Source organism: Pungitius pungitius, chromosome 13, assembly GCF_949316345.1.
Source record: "Pungitius pungitius chromosome 13, fPunPun2.1, whole genome shotgun sequence".
In the NCBI taxonomy this organism is placed as follows: Eukaryota; Metazoa; Chordata; class Actinopteri; order Perciformes; family Gasterosteidae; genus Pungitius; species Pungitius pungitius.
The window spans coordinates 7,399,338-7,412,350 of NC_084912.1; the positions used below are offsets into that span (position 1 = coordinate 7,399,338).

The 13,013-nt window shown below is 44.5% G+C and overlaps 1 protein-coding gene across 1 annotated transcript in view; it reads left to right on the forward strand.

Annotated features, from left to right (window-relative positions):
* The window catches only part of lrmda (leucine rich melanocyte differentiation associated), a 171,676-nt gene that overhangs the window by 140,902 nt on the left and 17,761 nt on the right, over window positions 1-13,013 (forward strand). Inside the window, exon 6 of the mRNA XM_037465442.2 lies at window positions 10,546-10,630. Within this exon, the coding sequence (XP_037321339.1) occupies window positions 10,546-10,630 (85 nt within the window). The remainder of the gene's footprint in view (window positions 1-10,545; window positions 10,631-13,013) is intronic.

Sequence of the window (13,013 nt, forward strand, 5' to 3'; positions counted from 1 at the left end):
TGTGGGATGTCTGCTCGCCATGCAGCCACCAGCTAATTCAAAAGACTCAATCAGCTCTGCTAACTGAAGAGACAACCCTGGGTCCCTGTAATTGCCCCGGTGACTGTGCTTCGGCAAGAAAGAAAGAAAAAAAAAAACCCTTTCTGTGTCTCAGTGTCATCATTTGCACAACGTTATGAATAGGTTAATAAAATAAAATACTTTAATTATAGCTTAGTGGCCATATTGTTAATGGCATCAGTGTGGCTCAATTGAATAATACAGTTTCTACTATTAATTATCTGAAAGTGAACTTGCTTAAATGATATTTTACAGCCCCTTGATAAAATTACTGCTAGAGGCAATGTAATGATAGACAGACAAAGGCCATGCACGAATTATCATAAACTATTAGCTTGTTTCCAAAGGGTTTTATGCTAATCTTTTAGCGCTTAAGTACCCTGCAATTAACATATCAGGAGGAGCTGCCTTCCAGCTAGGCTTGCAAATTGAAGTCCTCAGATAAAAAAGCTATTGAGATGAAACCCTGACAGAGAAGAGGAGCCATCGCACTGAAGTGTGCTGGAATTTTTCCCCGTGTCTGTGTGTGTGTGCGTTTGTGAGAGCGGGTGAGCAACTTTAAGAGCACTGAGACAAAGAATGAGTGAAAAAGAGAGCAAGATGCCGTGAGAGTGTCTGTGATCAAGGATGTATAACAATTCCATTATCTCTCTTGGGTGATGACACGAGATGTCTCTTTCAGGACTCTTTCTCTTTGTCTAATTCCACGCAGTGTGCGAGCTATAGGGGAGTTGAAATGGCTCTCATCCGCTGCGATGGCGGCATCTGATGGAATGGCTTTACATATCAGGCTAGTGGCTTGATATGTAAATGGAGCGTTGAAAAGGCTTCAGGGAGATATGGTTCATTGTTAGGTCTTCGCAGTCTGTGTTCCCTTTTATGCTAAACACAATTGTATCAACTGAACGAGCGTCTTGTAAACCACCCGTTGCCTTTGGTAGGTTAAACCCACAAAGGAGACCCATGCTTTGGAAGATGTGCATGTTTTATAGGGTAATTGGCAGCTTTGCTTTCGTCTGCTTTCTTTGTTGTTGACACATAGCAGCTGACACCATTTATATTTACTACAGTTAAATAAAAATACACCTACTTACCTTAACAACTATCTTTTTAGAAAAAAAAAGATGTATGTAAAACAAATATGCATTTACTAACATAATATACATATATATATGTATACATATTAATGTTAATTTTTTTGGTAGCCTTTTCTGTTTGTAACGATGTCATTCTCACTTTAAGAAGTATTTCCCTGTGGATGAGAGTACTGATATGTAAAATCTAGTACACATCATACTGCTAGACGCGTGACCCCGTTGAGGCCTTAATGTCATGTTAAAGATTTGTTGGCCTGTAGAAGTCGGTCCTAGCATTGAGATGCCTCGCCTGATTTATATTCACTGGCATGCAAGGGGAGCCAAATGCACTTTCTGCAAAGCGGATGCTTCAGCAGTGCCCTTGTATTATGCTTTATATTTATTCTGAAATAAAACCTGCAAACAAGGTCAAGTCCTTGAACCCACTGCACCTCTTATTTTTTAACTCTTTGTGTTTTTTCCTCCTCTTTGACTCCTGATTATCGTTCATGTAAATGATGACCCAACAAAAATATTAGGTTTGTATTATAACTATACAAATACAGCAGCATAGGAAACACAGCTGTATCCTAACCCTTACACTGCAAGGTTTTGATTTATTTCAGGACTGAAAATGAGAGCGGAAAGCACAGCGAGAAACCCAACAAAATCCTGATGAACGCTGACTTAAAAAACAAATTCTTGTCTGTCGGCCAGCATGTAATTTATCGGGCGGAGATTACAAAGCTACCGATACAATAAATTTAACTGATGGACAGAATTATGCCCGGTGCTTCCTGTGCTCCCCAATGACGCACACTAACTTAGCACCGGCTGACAATGAGTGTGATTTACCACCTGGAGTGGGGAAGGGAAAACATTCACAGGCGGAGGCACCCAGGCCTCACTTTGGCCCCCGGCCTAGTGAATAAAACCCCCGCTTTAATTCACCAACAAACGTGTCGCCATTAAAAGAACCAAGAGTAGGAATTGCAGATCATAAATACGCTCTGATTTAATAGCTAAAAACAAAGAGCATAAGCCCAAGCCCAGAGAGAGCGACACTGTTTGACAGAAAGTTGTCCGGGAGAGAAAAAGAGAGGAAAAACAAAAACACTCCCTCTCTTGTTCTCACTCGCAGACACTCTAAACCCGACGGAGATGTAGCCCGGCCCTATCTCCTGCAGCAGCGTAGGAGCAGATGTGTCTGCTCCCTTCTCAATGTGTGACGGACAGAAAAGATAAACAGAGGGAAAAAGCACAGAGAGAGAGAGAGAGAGAGGGAGAGAGAGAGAGAGAGAGAGAGGGAGGGAGAGACGGAAGGAGGGAGCTGGCACGGCACTGGCTAATTTATCTCGCTGAGAGACAGATTAAAGAGAGAGGAGAGTGAAACAAAGTTCCACTGGCTTAATCAGCGGACAGCCTGCTAGCAGAAGACATGATAAATCAGCGCGGGCTCCGTACGGGGGGGGGGGGGGGGGGGGGGCCTTGGCTCTGGGAGGGAACGGGAGACATCCTCGGCCCCAGCAGCAGTATCTTATATGAATAGCGGCATGTGAACTCGCCGTGTTCATAACGGGAAACCGACACTCGCTGCTATTGTTTGGTCGTCCGGTGGCCCTCCGCCGTTACGTTGTTCCCGACACTCGCTGTCCTTTTTGGCAGCGGGGTGAAGGATCCCGCTCGGTTGGTGTTGTCTAAACGGGGGGGGACGCGGAGGGCCTCGAGTTTCCCCCTTCGGATCTTCTCGTGTGCCGACGCGTTGTCCTTTAGCTTTGTGTCTGACAGGAGGCTAACCCCTGAGGGCCTTAACCCAGGAACAGGAAAAAAAAAAAAAAAAAAAGGGGGCTTGGATATCCCCGTGTCATTAGTTCACCGCGGGGTCACAGCTGGGCCACTCACAGCATGATTACACCTCTTGATTTATCTGCTTTGGAGCCCAAACACAGATAAATCTCCGAGCTCATCCCCGCCGTGGGATCCTTGCTGTCTGATAAACGGCCCAAGCTGAATAAACAACCCCCCCCCCCCACAGACACCCAGCCCCTCATACATTATGAATAATTCATTCAGATTGTGAGGTCTGTTAAATGTGTATATTTTGTATCTTAAATGGCAAAGGCGCTTCAATGATCTCCATCCAATCCTGCCTGTCTTTTAAATGAAATGCTAGTGAGGCGGACATTTTGTTTCCTGGTTGTAAACTTTTATTTCCTCACCCCGGCTGTCTTCCTCCAGCATTTCCACATAAATATACTTATGCAAATGCCTGGCCTGCATCCCCCCCCAACGTGAGTATTGGCCTGTCTGCGACTTTATGACAAAGTTTGAAATCATTCATTACAATGAGCCCCCGCGGTAAATTCAGTTTGTGCGAACTTGTCCCCGGCTCTCTCCTGTTTGTTGTGTAGATGTGATCACGAGTGCCTTTTTGACTTAATTAATTGGCCGTTTTTGTTGACAAGAAATTTATGCAGTAATAATTTGCCCGAAATAGACGCCGGGCGCCGGAAATGAGATATCCATCAGGGCGGCTTGTGTTCCGCCAGCTGCACCGCGGCTAATATGAAAGTATTTCAGGCTGCTCAGATCCTGCTGTTTGCGCAGTCAAGATTATATATACCCACGATCCATTGCCTGCCTCAGAGGCGCTCATGGAGGTCTATGATAACAAAGACTATGTGATTTATGGCCTGCTGTGAAAGCAGAACTTGATGAGATTAAACAATTTCATAGCACGAGTGTTTCTCAGAGGGCCCCTCTGATTTGTGGCAACAGACCCGACAGTAAATCAGGTTTATATATCTGAAAGCATGCTCAGCAAAGGAGTGCAATTACTGGTTGAGACGGCTACTTTTTATTTAATTTTTATCCCTGGTTTGTCTCTTTTATTCCTGGCCTGTCAGACAGCCACTCACCTTCATAAGTCCTTCTGAGGAGAGGGGTTGAAGAAGAAGAGGAGGAGGAGGTGGAGGGGGAGGCGCAGTGGCGGGGGCCCGCCGCTATCGCTCCTCCACAGCTTTTAGCGAGACGACAACAACAACAACCAGGGGGACAACGCCGGCCACCGGCGGAACGACGCGGTTGTCCACGGAGCGGAGGGGGAAGCGCTCCATTTTTTTTTTTTCTTTCTCTGGATGCATTGTTCGCCTGCTGCTCCCCCCCCCCCCCCCCCGTCTGGGTAAATGGAGGAGGCAGAGCGCAATTAGAGAAGCCGGGCTTTGCTCGGTGCCATAAAGATGACACGGCGTAATGACACAGCTTACAGGCCCGCCGAGGCCTTCCGTCGCGCGGTGCAGGATGCGGGTCGTTTGCCTGTGACTTATGATAGGTGCGCAAGGTGACAGCGTTATCATTGCGACGTGAAACTCAGACATGTGGGTGCTGGGGAATGTCGTTTGAGAGGCTGTCGGGAGTTTGTGGGAAGCGGAGACGGATGGGGAGCGCGTGTGTGTCGTTTGTGTTCGTCCCGTTTCATCGGTGAGCTTCGTTATCATCGATATGGATGTTTTCCGTGATCTCCATATGCAGAAAGAAAATGTTGAACAAATGAGCCCAATCATTTTTTTAGATTGAGTAAAGGTCCGAGCTCTTACATTTCAATAACTGTGGTTGTGATGTTTTTACATCATGCTGTTCTGCAGCTGCACTGATCAACAAATCAGTTTGTGTTTGCGTGTGAATGGGCATGTGAGTACATGAGCATTAGTATTTCTAGCACTAAAATAATGGTAAAGGGTGTGCGTGGGCTTTTCAATGTGAGTGCATACACACATGCAAATGTGTGTGTTTTGAAGTTGGTTAAATGTTCCACGGTTGTGAGTCCTTGGGTGAAGACGTGAGTTGTGCATCTGTCTGCATCGTCCCATATCTTCCCGGAAAACATCAAGAGATCTCATTATTTTGACATATCTCAGGGCTTTTTTTTCCCCTCTTTTTTTTTTTTTCTCTCTCCGTGTGCCTTGAGTCAAAATTAGTTTTCATCCCTTCTGTGATCTTACTGACTGAAGCCGACTCAAAGTAAAGAAAACCGCAGTGTTCCTGGCGAGGCTGAGTCAAACACACACTTCACAAAGCAGCAGTCTGAGTTAAGCATTGCTAAGTAACCTTCACATTTCACTCGTGTGAAGAGCTAATTTCCTTTAAGTTCACATGTCACTTTTTGTGGCTCTTTTTGTGGGTCCTCTTCAAATGTCTTTCTGCGTCTAATTGCATAGGAAACATTCTAGACAAGCTGGTGTGACAGGCCCGCTCCCGGAGTCTTCAATTATTAAACATCCTACACTCTAGAAAACAGCCCTGACGTTAGCTACAGCCCCTAATCAGACTCGAAAGCCTCATGATATGTCACACTGTGGGTTTGTGTACCTGTGTGTTTGTGTTGGAAAGACGAATATATATTTCTTTTCTCACCGGTTAAATAAGGCAATACTCTGACAAAGAGGATTTTTTTTTTTTTGTCATCGGTAGATCAGAACATTTGCATCCTCCTTTCGGCTTCTGTTTTAGACATTAAAAAATGTTTGCTTATCACTAAAATATATTGAACAATCAGTTGGGTTCAAGTGAGACACTTAATCAACTAATATATTTTCAACATATACAACATTTTGTGATTTTTTTTTCTTCTCTTCTGCCTTTGTTATATTGTAGCTGCATAAACTGAGCCAATGCAAAGGTCAAGCTAGACCGACATAAGAAATAGCCCCGAGCTAATTGTGCTGCATACCTGTAATGCAGTCCTACGTTTCTGCTTTAAATCACTTTCACTTATCCTGCAAGACACTCCGAGTAAAGGTCGAATGGATTCCTACATTTCAACCTCAAAACAAATACAACCTTATTACCATCTATGAGTCATCGTTGTGGATGATTAACGTCCAGCAGCACTCAACCTTTGCCAGCCTGACACTTAGCCTTACACAAAACGGCTATGTTCCCCGTGGCCGGTCGGCTCCGTGTGCCCCGTTGCTCCGAGCGAAACAGTTGCTCTTGTGATCAGCGATCATATGATACATTTACTCAGAGCGAGTTCATTGGAGAAGAACCGGTAAATCATTAAACACATGCTCAGCAGTCCTCCCTCTGAGCCAAAGACTTCTGCACGACCCACAAGTCCAGGCACCATTACATCAAGCGTTCCCTGCCCCCCCCCCCCCCGCCATTACCGAAGAAAAAGTGATGCTTTCATGCTCATAACAGCAATTATCAACATTGTATTTGATTTTCTCTTCTCCCCAAAGCAACAATCATAAATGACATATGGAAAAAAGGCGAGTTTTGGTTACTAAAATCACATTTTTATAAAATGTCATCTTGACTAACATAAGATTTATTCTACTGGTACAATGACAAGAAAACAATAATAGTTTCTGTTTCAGGTTGTTTTAAAAAAAAGGCATATTATGGACACAGTTGTACAGGATGAATTCAATTTTTTGTAGTGAATTAGAGAATTTCTCATTTCATCGTTGCTCTTACATCCTCCGAGCATGGCAAGCTGGTGCTACTTGTTCACTTTTTCCTTGTTTATTTTCTAAAAGTGTTTTTTGTGATACACGGATCACAAAAGAATGATATCCTGTGAAGAAATAAACGTGTCATGCCAGCATTAAATGTTGACTCAAATAAGTTCACAAGTTGTGTCTCCTCTGATCTGTAACACGATCACAAAGCGGCACCAGTTTACAGAGACAAGATGTGAAAAAAGTTCCATGCACCGACACAAAAGAAATATTTTGATATAGACCAAAAGAGAAAACATATCAAAAGACATTTTTATACATGTCTTTTGCACGCACAAAAAGCAGAAATGGTGTCAAGAGAAAACAAAACAGAAGGCTTGTTTCTTCCAACAATTGCTTTAAGCTACAAAAATCTCCTTGAGTCCCTAGCCTCCCCTCAATGTCAGCCCCTCTTCCCTCACCCTCCCGCGCTCTCCTCTCCGCTTCTCTCTCTTTTTTCCCCTTCTCCCTCTCTCTCCGAGGCAGGACAGGGCCCTCTTTGCACCCTGATAGGTTGCGGGGCTGATGCTTAGCAACAACATTCCTGTGCCCTAAGTAGCATTAAGCCTCTGGCTGAACTCTTTGATGTGGCTGTCAGGCCACATTTATTTCCTTTTAGCACTTTGTCTACTTGTCCAGATGTATAAGGAGATAAAAAAAAAAGAAAGGAAAAAAAAAAAAAGGCCGGTGTTTACACTGGTCTCCCTCTGTAGAGCGGCTATAATTAGATTGTATTGCTGGTCAGTCTTAAAGAGGGAGGTGAGGGTGAGGCAAGTCAGGAGCCACCTGTGTTGGGATGAGCTGGTCCACGGCCGGGAAAAAGGAAAAGCAGCGGGTTGCATCACACTGTGGGGGCCAAGAAGGCCCTAATTAATTCCAGGGAAATCTTATCTGTACCGTTTTTGTGCTTTGGAATCGACAGCATAGCTGGCAAAAACTTTTGTAAACTTGGTTGCAGTTACATCTGAAAAACGTTTTCCCCGACTCACTTCTTGGTGTCTCATATCTTCAGGAACCCCAGCGAGGAGGCGGTTATGAGCCCTTCTTTGTGTTTTGCTTTTCCTTGGATGTTCGTCCCTCCCCTGTCTCCCTCTTCCTCCTCTCCTCTCTCTCCTGGTGATTTGTTGGAAGTAATAATCACTATTGCCTCTGGGTTTATCGCCATTTATTCGCATAACAACACCGAAAAGGGAGGCGACAGACAGCATTGGTGTGATGTATTATCCAGCACGGGAATCATCTTTCATAATGACATCCAACAGAGATTCCCGTCTCCGCCACGCCACCCTTTTTCTCTTTAACACACCCGTGCACACACTTTCGACATTTCTCTCCCTCTCCCTCTTATTTCCACTTCCCCCTCCGTCCGGCCTTTATTATCTTTAGAATCCATGGTGCTCGCCGGCCTGTAAATTTGTGGCGCATTATCATAAGCTGTGGCGATAACTCACATTGCACGGAGACAATAACGATGTGAACACTCAGCATATGCCCCGGGCCCAGCAAATTAAAACAATGCTCAGCTTGATGAGCAGACTAATCTGGACAGCGGAGAGGCTGCGAGAGAGGAAGAGAGGGAGGAAAAAAGGGGTCCGGGAGCATCTTAAATACACGACACAGCAGCACCTCCCTCTGTTCAGTGTAGGTAGAACTTAAGAAAAGCACAGAGGGAGATACAGGAGAGGGGGAATAAAGAGACTAAGAGCACAGATGAAGCTGTTGTTGAGAGCTCAGAACTAAATATGAGTGATAGTGATGCCGTTTTTGGATTTTCATTTGTTTATCACACAGTCCTGTAATACCTTTCATTTATTATAACAATGTAATTGTGAACAACATCACGTTGGTTTGCAAAGACTAGTTTTATAGTCCATCTGTGTTAACTCTATAATGTATTGACACATTTCTCCGACATCAATTCATCGATCCTCCTTAGTACAAGGAAAAATTCCTCCTTCACTGTTGCACGTGCTTTGTCATCACAACCACTGCTGCTTCTCCTCCTCTGGACAGGCTGTTGACAAAAGTGAAAGAGTGCAGATGTGGAGGCGTAGGGAGGAAGGTCTGAGACGGAGAAAAGGGAGGATCAGGACATGAGATTATTGTTTGGTGGATACGGTGAAAGGGTTGCTCTGGATGGGACACGAAGGCACAACAACCACAGACGTTGAATGGACTGTAGGCAAAATACCCGCGTAGGCGAATCGGTGGGTGGTCACACCGAAAGCCAGCGGCTGAAGCCCCGTAGGGACCGAAAGCAACCGTAGGCTTTTGTTCAGTATCCAGCTAGCCCCAGCAGTGCTCCTTGTCCTCCACCCCCCCCCCTTAACATAGTCGGTGGGTGGTGCTGTTAATAATGTGGCAACTAGAAAGATTAATTGTGAGCAAACAGCGGGATTAGAGAGGGGCTTTTTGGGGGCCACGCAGGACAGAGGAGGCCCGGGCTTGTGATCTTTCAAGCAGGCCAGGAAATGAGGCAAGCAGGGGCGCAGAGGAGCATGGAGGTGGATCAAATAGAGGGGGGCTCAAAAGTCTTAACGGCCGATTGGTCCTGTTAGCTCATAAGATTTGTCAGAGACAGCCGTAGAAATTTATTTTAAAACCAAATTACAACTTTAGGGGGAAAAAAAGAGGTTTGTTTGTAGTGGTATTTCGATATCAATTTTGTCGGTGCTACCTTTAAAAAACAAACAGACATGCAAATTAATGCCTGGTGGTTTTTCTAGAGATGAGGTTATGTATATTCTTCTTTGGTGTTGTTTAATTCTTGCATTACGCACTCCATACAAGAACAGTGTACAGCACGGAGTGATCTGTGATATTTCTAAACCGGTTTAAGCCTCTCCAGAGGCAGCAGGTCGCAGGCCGTCAAAACAATATTTCTATCTCAAGCTGTTTCTTTCAAAGGCACAACCTGCCAGCATAGTGTAAGGTCCGAGAATAAGCTCATTTTTGCCCTTTTTCTCTCTGGCGTAATGTGACACACGTGCTGGCCAGCTCTAATGCCTTTCAGAGATGCTATCTGAAAGCACATCATGTGATCGTTTTCAATTCACAGTGCTCTCTTTGCACGTGAAGAATATGGTTCCATTTAACAGCGCAGACGGTTCCATTTCTCAAGGTTATGCATGGGCATGTAGAGGAACAACAATAAAAGTGGGAAAAATGCAGCTCCCAACCGTCCCTAATATGTATTTGTCAGTTGAGTCCCTTGCTATGATTAAAGACCGAGCGAATTCCTTCCTGCAGAAAAGGAAAAGTATTTCTGCAAAGGCATCGGATATCGCTGTGTTGGTGATAAACTGCCTGCCTGCACCACCAGCCAAAAGGCTAAGGGTAGAAGGAGGATGTTTTGGACCTTGAAAGTGTATGAAAGAGCAAAAACACGAGAAACTCTCGACCTGTTCGGGGGAACAACGCAGATTCAGGCCTCTTGTTTTCTTTTTGTCGTGTAGCCTGAACCGCTGACTTGTCCCTCCATCGATGGATGCAGGGATCTATACACACATTCGTCTCACCTTCCAGTAATGTGTCATTAAACACGTGCCTCTGTAGAGAGGACTCCCTCACCGGGATGCCTTTCCCTGCTCAGAGTGAGTGACACCTGGCCTTTAGTTGACTCAAGCCTGGAGCTTATGGCTGAGTGAAGGTTAAGACCTCTCCTCCCTGACCAGGTCGTAGATCAGATCATCAAAGACGCGAGTGAAAGTCCACATAATGCGAGAGGTAATAAAACATGACCTGCCACGTTATGTATTATAACAGGTGACGTTTTTGTTGTTGTTTTTTTAACATTTCCTGTTTCAATCCGAAAGGATTTTGGATCACATTTAGCAACAGTAACAACGTTTTTTTTTTTCTTTCTTCTAAACATTCATTCCTTTTGTTTGTCTCCTAACTCCTAGCCACCTAAGGAGACTGGATCTGAAAGTCAACCACTGCCCTACACTCCTCTGCCCCGAGGATCCAGAGATGCCAAGAACCGCAAAGGTAAGGGATTAAAAAGACTTCATAACCTTTTCATTCAGGCGATTCATACACGCATTCGTTCAGACGTTCTTTAAAGTAAACCAGAAGTGACAACAGTACATTATCATACATTCAATCAAAAGGTGAACCAACGGATTATGCAATTATGCATCATAACCCAAACTGCTACAGGGAGTGGGCGTGTGTTGGAGTTATGATATCTATTCTCATTGATCTCATTTCATCCGTGTGATGTGTTGATAGCGGGAATAAATCCGAGTAATGTAGGTGAACGCAGCTCTGAATCTACGCGTGGGCTCACACAGCACACATGCATGAGTATCCTTCATCCGTTCATATTAGACATTGATTGGGCCTCATGTTGACCCGCTGTAGTCAGTCGATGTAATTATCTAGCAACTCCTTAGCGCGCAACCGCCGCATTTTAAGATGCACTGCATTATTTGAAAATAATTGTGCATTTGGAGCAGATTCTCTTGCTGAGGTCAATGTACAAAACCTTTGTACAATTTTTTTTATTATAAATCAGATCATGTAAAAATACTTATTTATTTTTATTGAATCCATAGACTTAAATCTGATGCAATTCAACGTTGAGTCTAGCATTTTATAAGTGTGTGTGTGATTGCACTACCCAAAATAGCATCTTGACCATCTTAAGACTTATATATTTAATAAAGATCATTTATAATCCTAGGTGTCAGCACACTGTAAAAGTAGCAATGATAACCATTTGATAAAAAGTGGTGAAGATAAAAGGTTAATATATAACTAAAAGGCAGAGTTTAACATACATTATTGCAAAACAATAATTATTCATTAATTAATTATATATTATCATTAGTATATTGAATGTGCACTTTACAGTTAAGCAAACTGCAGTTATTCTGACCAACGAAGCCACGAGTGTGGAGCAAAAACAGAAGAAAAGTATATCCAGATTCAGGCAGTTTTTTTTGTCTGAGGTCATTTTTCGTGCCTGAGACATTCATCACTGTCTTCCGATGCAAAACACCTGGAATGGGTCGACCACCGGCACGGTAGCACAGCATCTCTACCCCTCGTTGATGGTGCCAAGGGCAGATCTATGTTACGAAAGCGCAAATGGTGGCAGCTCTCACTGGATATAAGGACAGGAAGGGCCCGGTGCTTTGTCAAAATCAGACCTGGCTAAGAACAGTCCATTTAAAGGTGAGAGCAACTGACATGAAATATTTTCCCCTTCGTCTAAGATCTGCGAAGCAGTGACAGTCTCCATTTGTTATTTTTACGATGCAGTGCTGCGGCCTCCGATAACACAGCCCTCATTTTCGCCCTTCACCCCGTCCTTATGTCCCCGCCTCCAGCCCTTTACCCCGGCTCGTTGTGGTTCCCTTTTATTTACACATCCTTATCAGAGTTTATTGTACGCGCTGGAGACGCTCACACTAACATATTTTTAGACGGTACTGCTAAGCATTTACTGATTTAAATACAGGATGTTTTTCAGTATGGATTATACATGTTGTGAGTATTACTTTTGTTTTGTCCGTGCACAGAAACCACCAGAACATGAGATGAAAGTCCTTTTTGCTGCAATGATATTATTTTGAATCCTAACGTTTTGAGATTTAGAAGAAAATAGACTAAGTTGAAGTGGATGAGGAATCATTACATCCTTATTAAGCAGTGGAAATCCTTTCTGTAGTTTTCCCCCCTGCTCCTGGAGTAGGAGGCAGATCAGAAGCTCGTCTGACATCGCCCCGTCGGCTGCTCGGAAAGTACCTCCCTTTCCTCCCATCAACCCTCTCCCCTCACCCCCCCCCCCCCCTTCCACTGTGTCACCTGTGTGTGGAAGCCCGAGAGCCTGGGTGCCAGAGGTAATTACAGCAAGCAGGAGCTCCCAGAGGAGGGCAGCGCTAGCAGGTCAATGCCCAGAGAAGGAGGGGTGGAAACCAAGGACAAAACTCCAGGATAAGCTCTTATCTCGGTCGGTGGAGGAGCCGAACCCTGCAGGAGACGGAGCGAAACAAGGCGGAGAGGAAGGAGAGGAGGGATGAAAGTGAAGTGGGTACTGTTGTGGTAGTGAAATCTATATCGAGACTCCATAGACCAGATCTGACAAGTAAGAGACAGAGCAAAGGTAAGAAGAAGTGGAGGAGAAAAGACAGTGACAGAACTGGTGTTAAACTGTGAGGAAAAAAAAGAAAAAAAAACAGGAATTAAAAATGAGAGAGAGAGGTAGACAAAAGATAAAGTGTAGGAGGACTGCGGGGGCTCCCGTGTGTCTCGGGGAAGGCGAGAGCAGTGGCGTATATAGTCTGGCAGAAGGGGCCTGAGGATCCTCCACCACTGTCACCTTGGCTCTAAGTCTTAGTGCCGGTCCGACTGTCGGCTCAGCTCT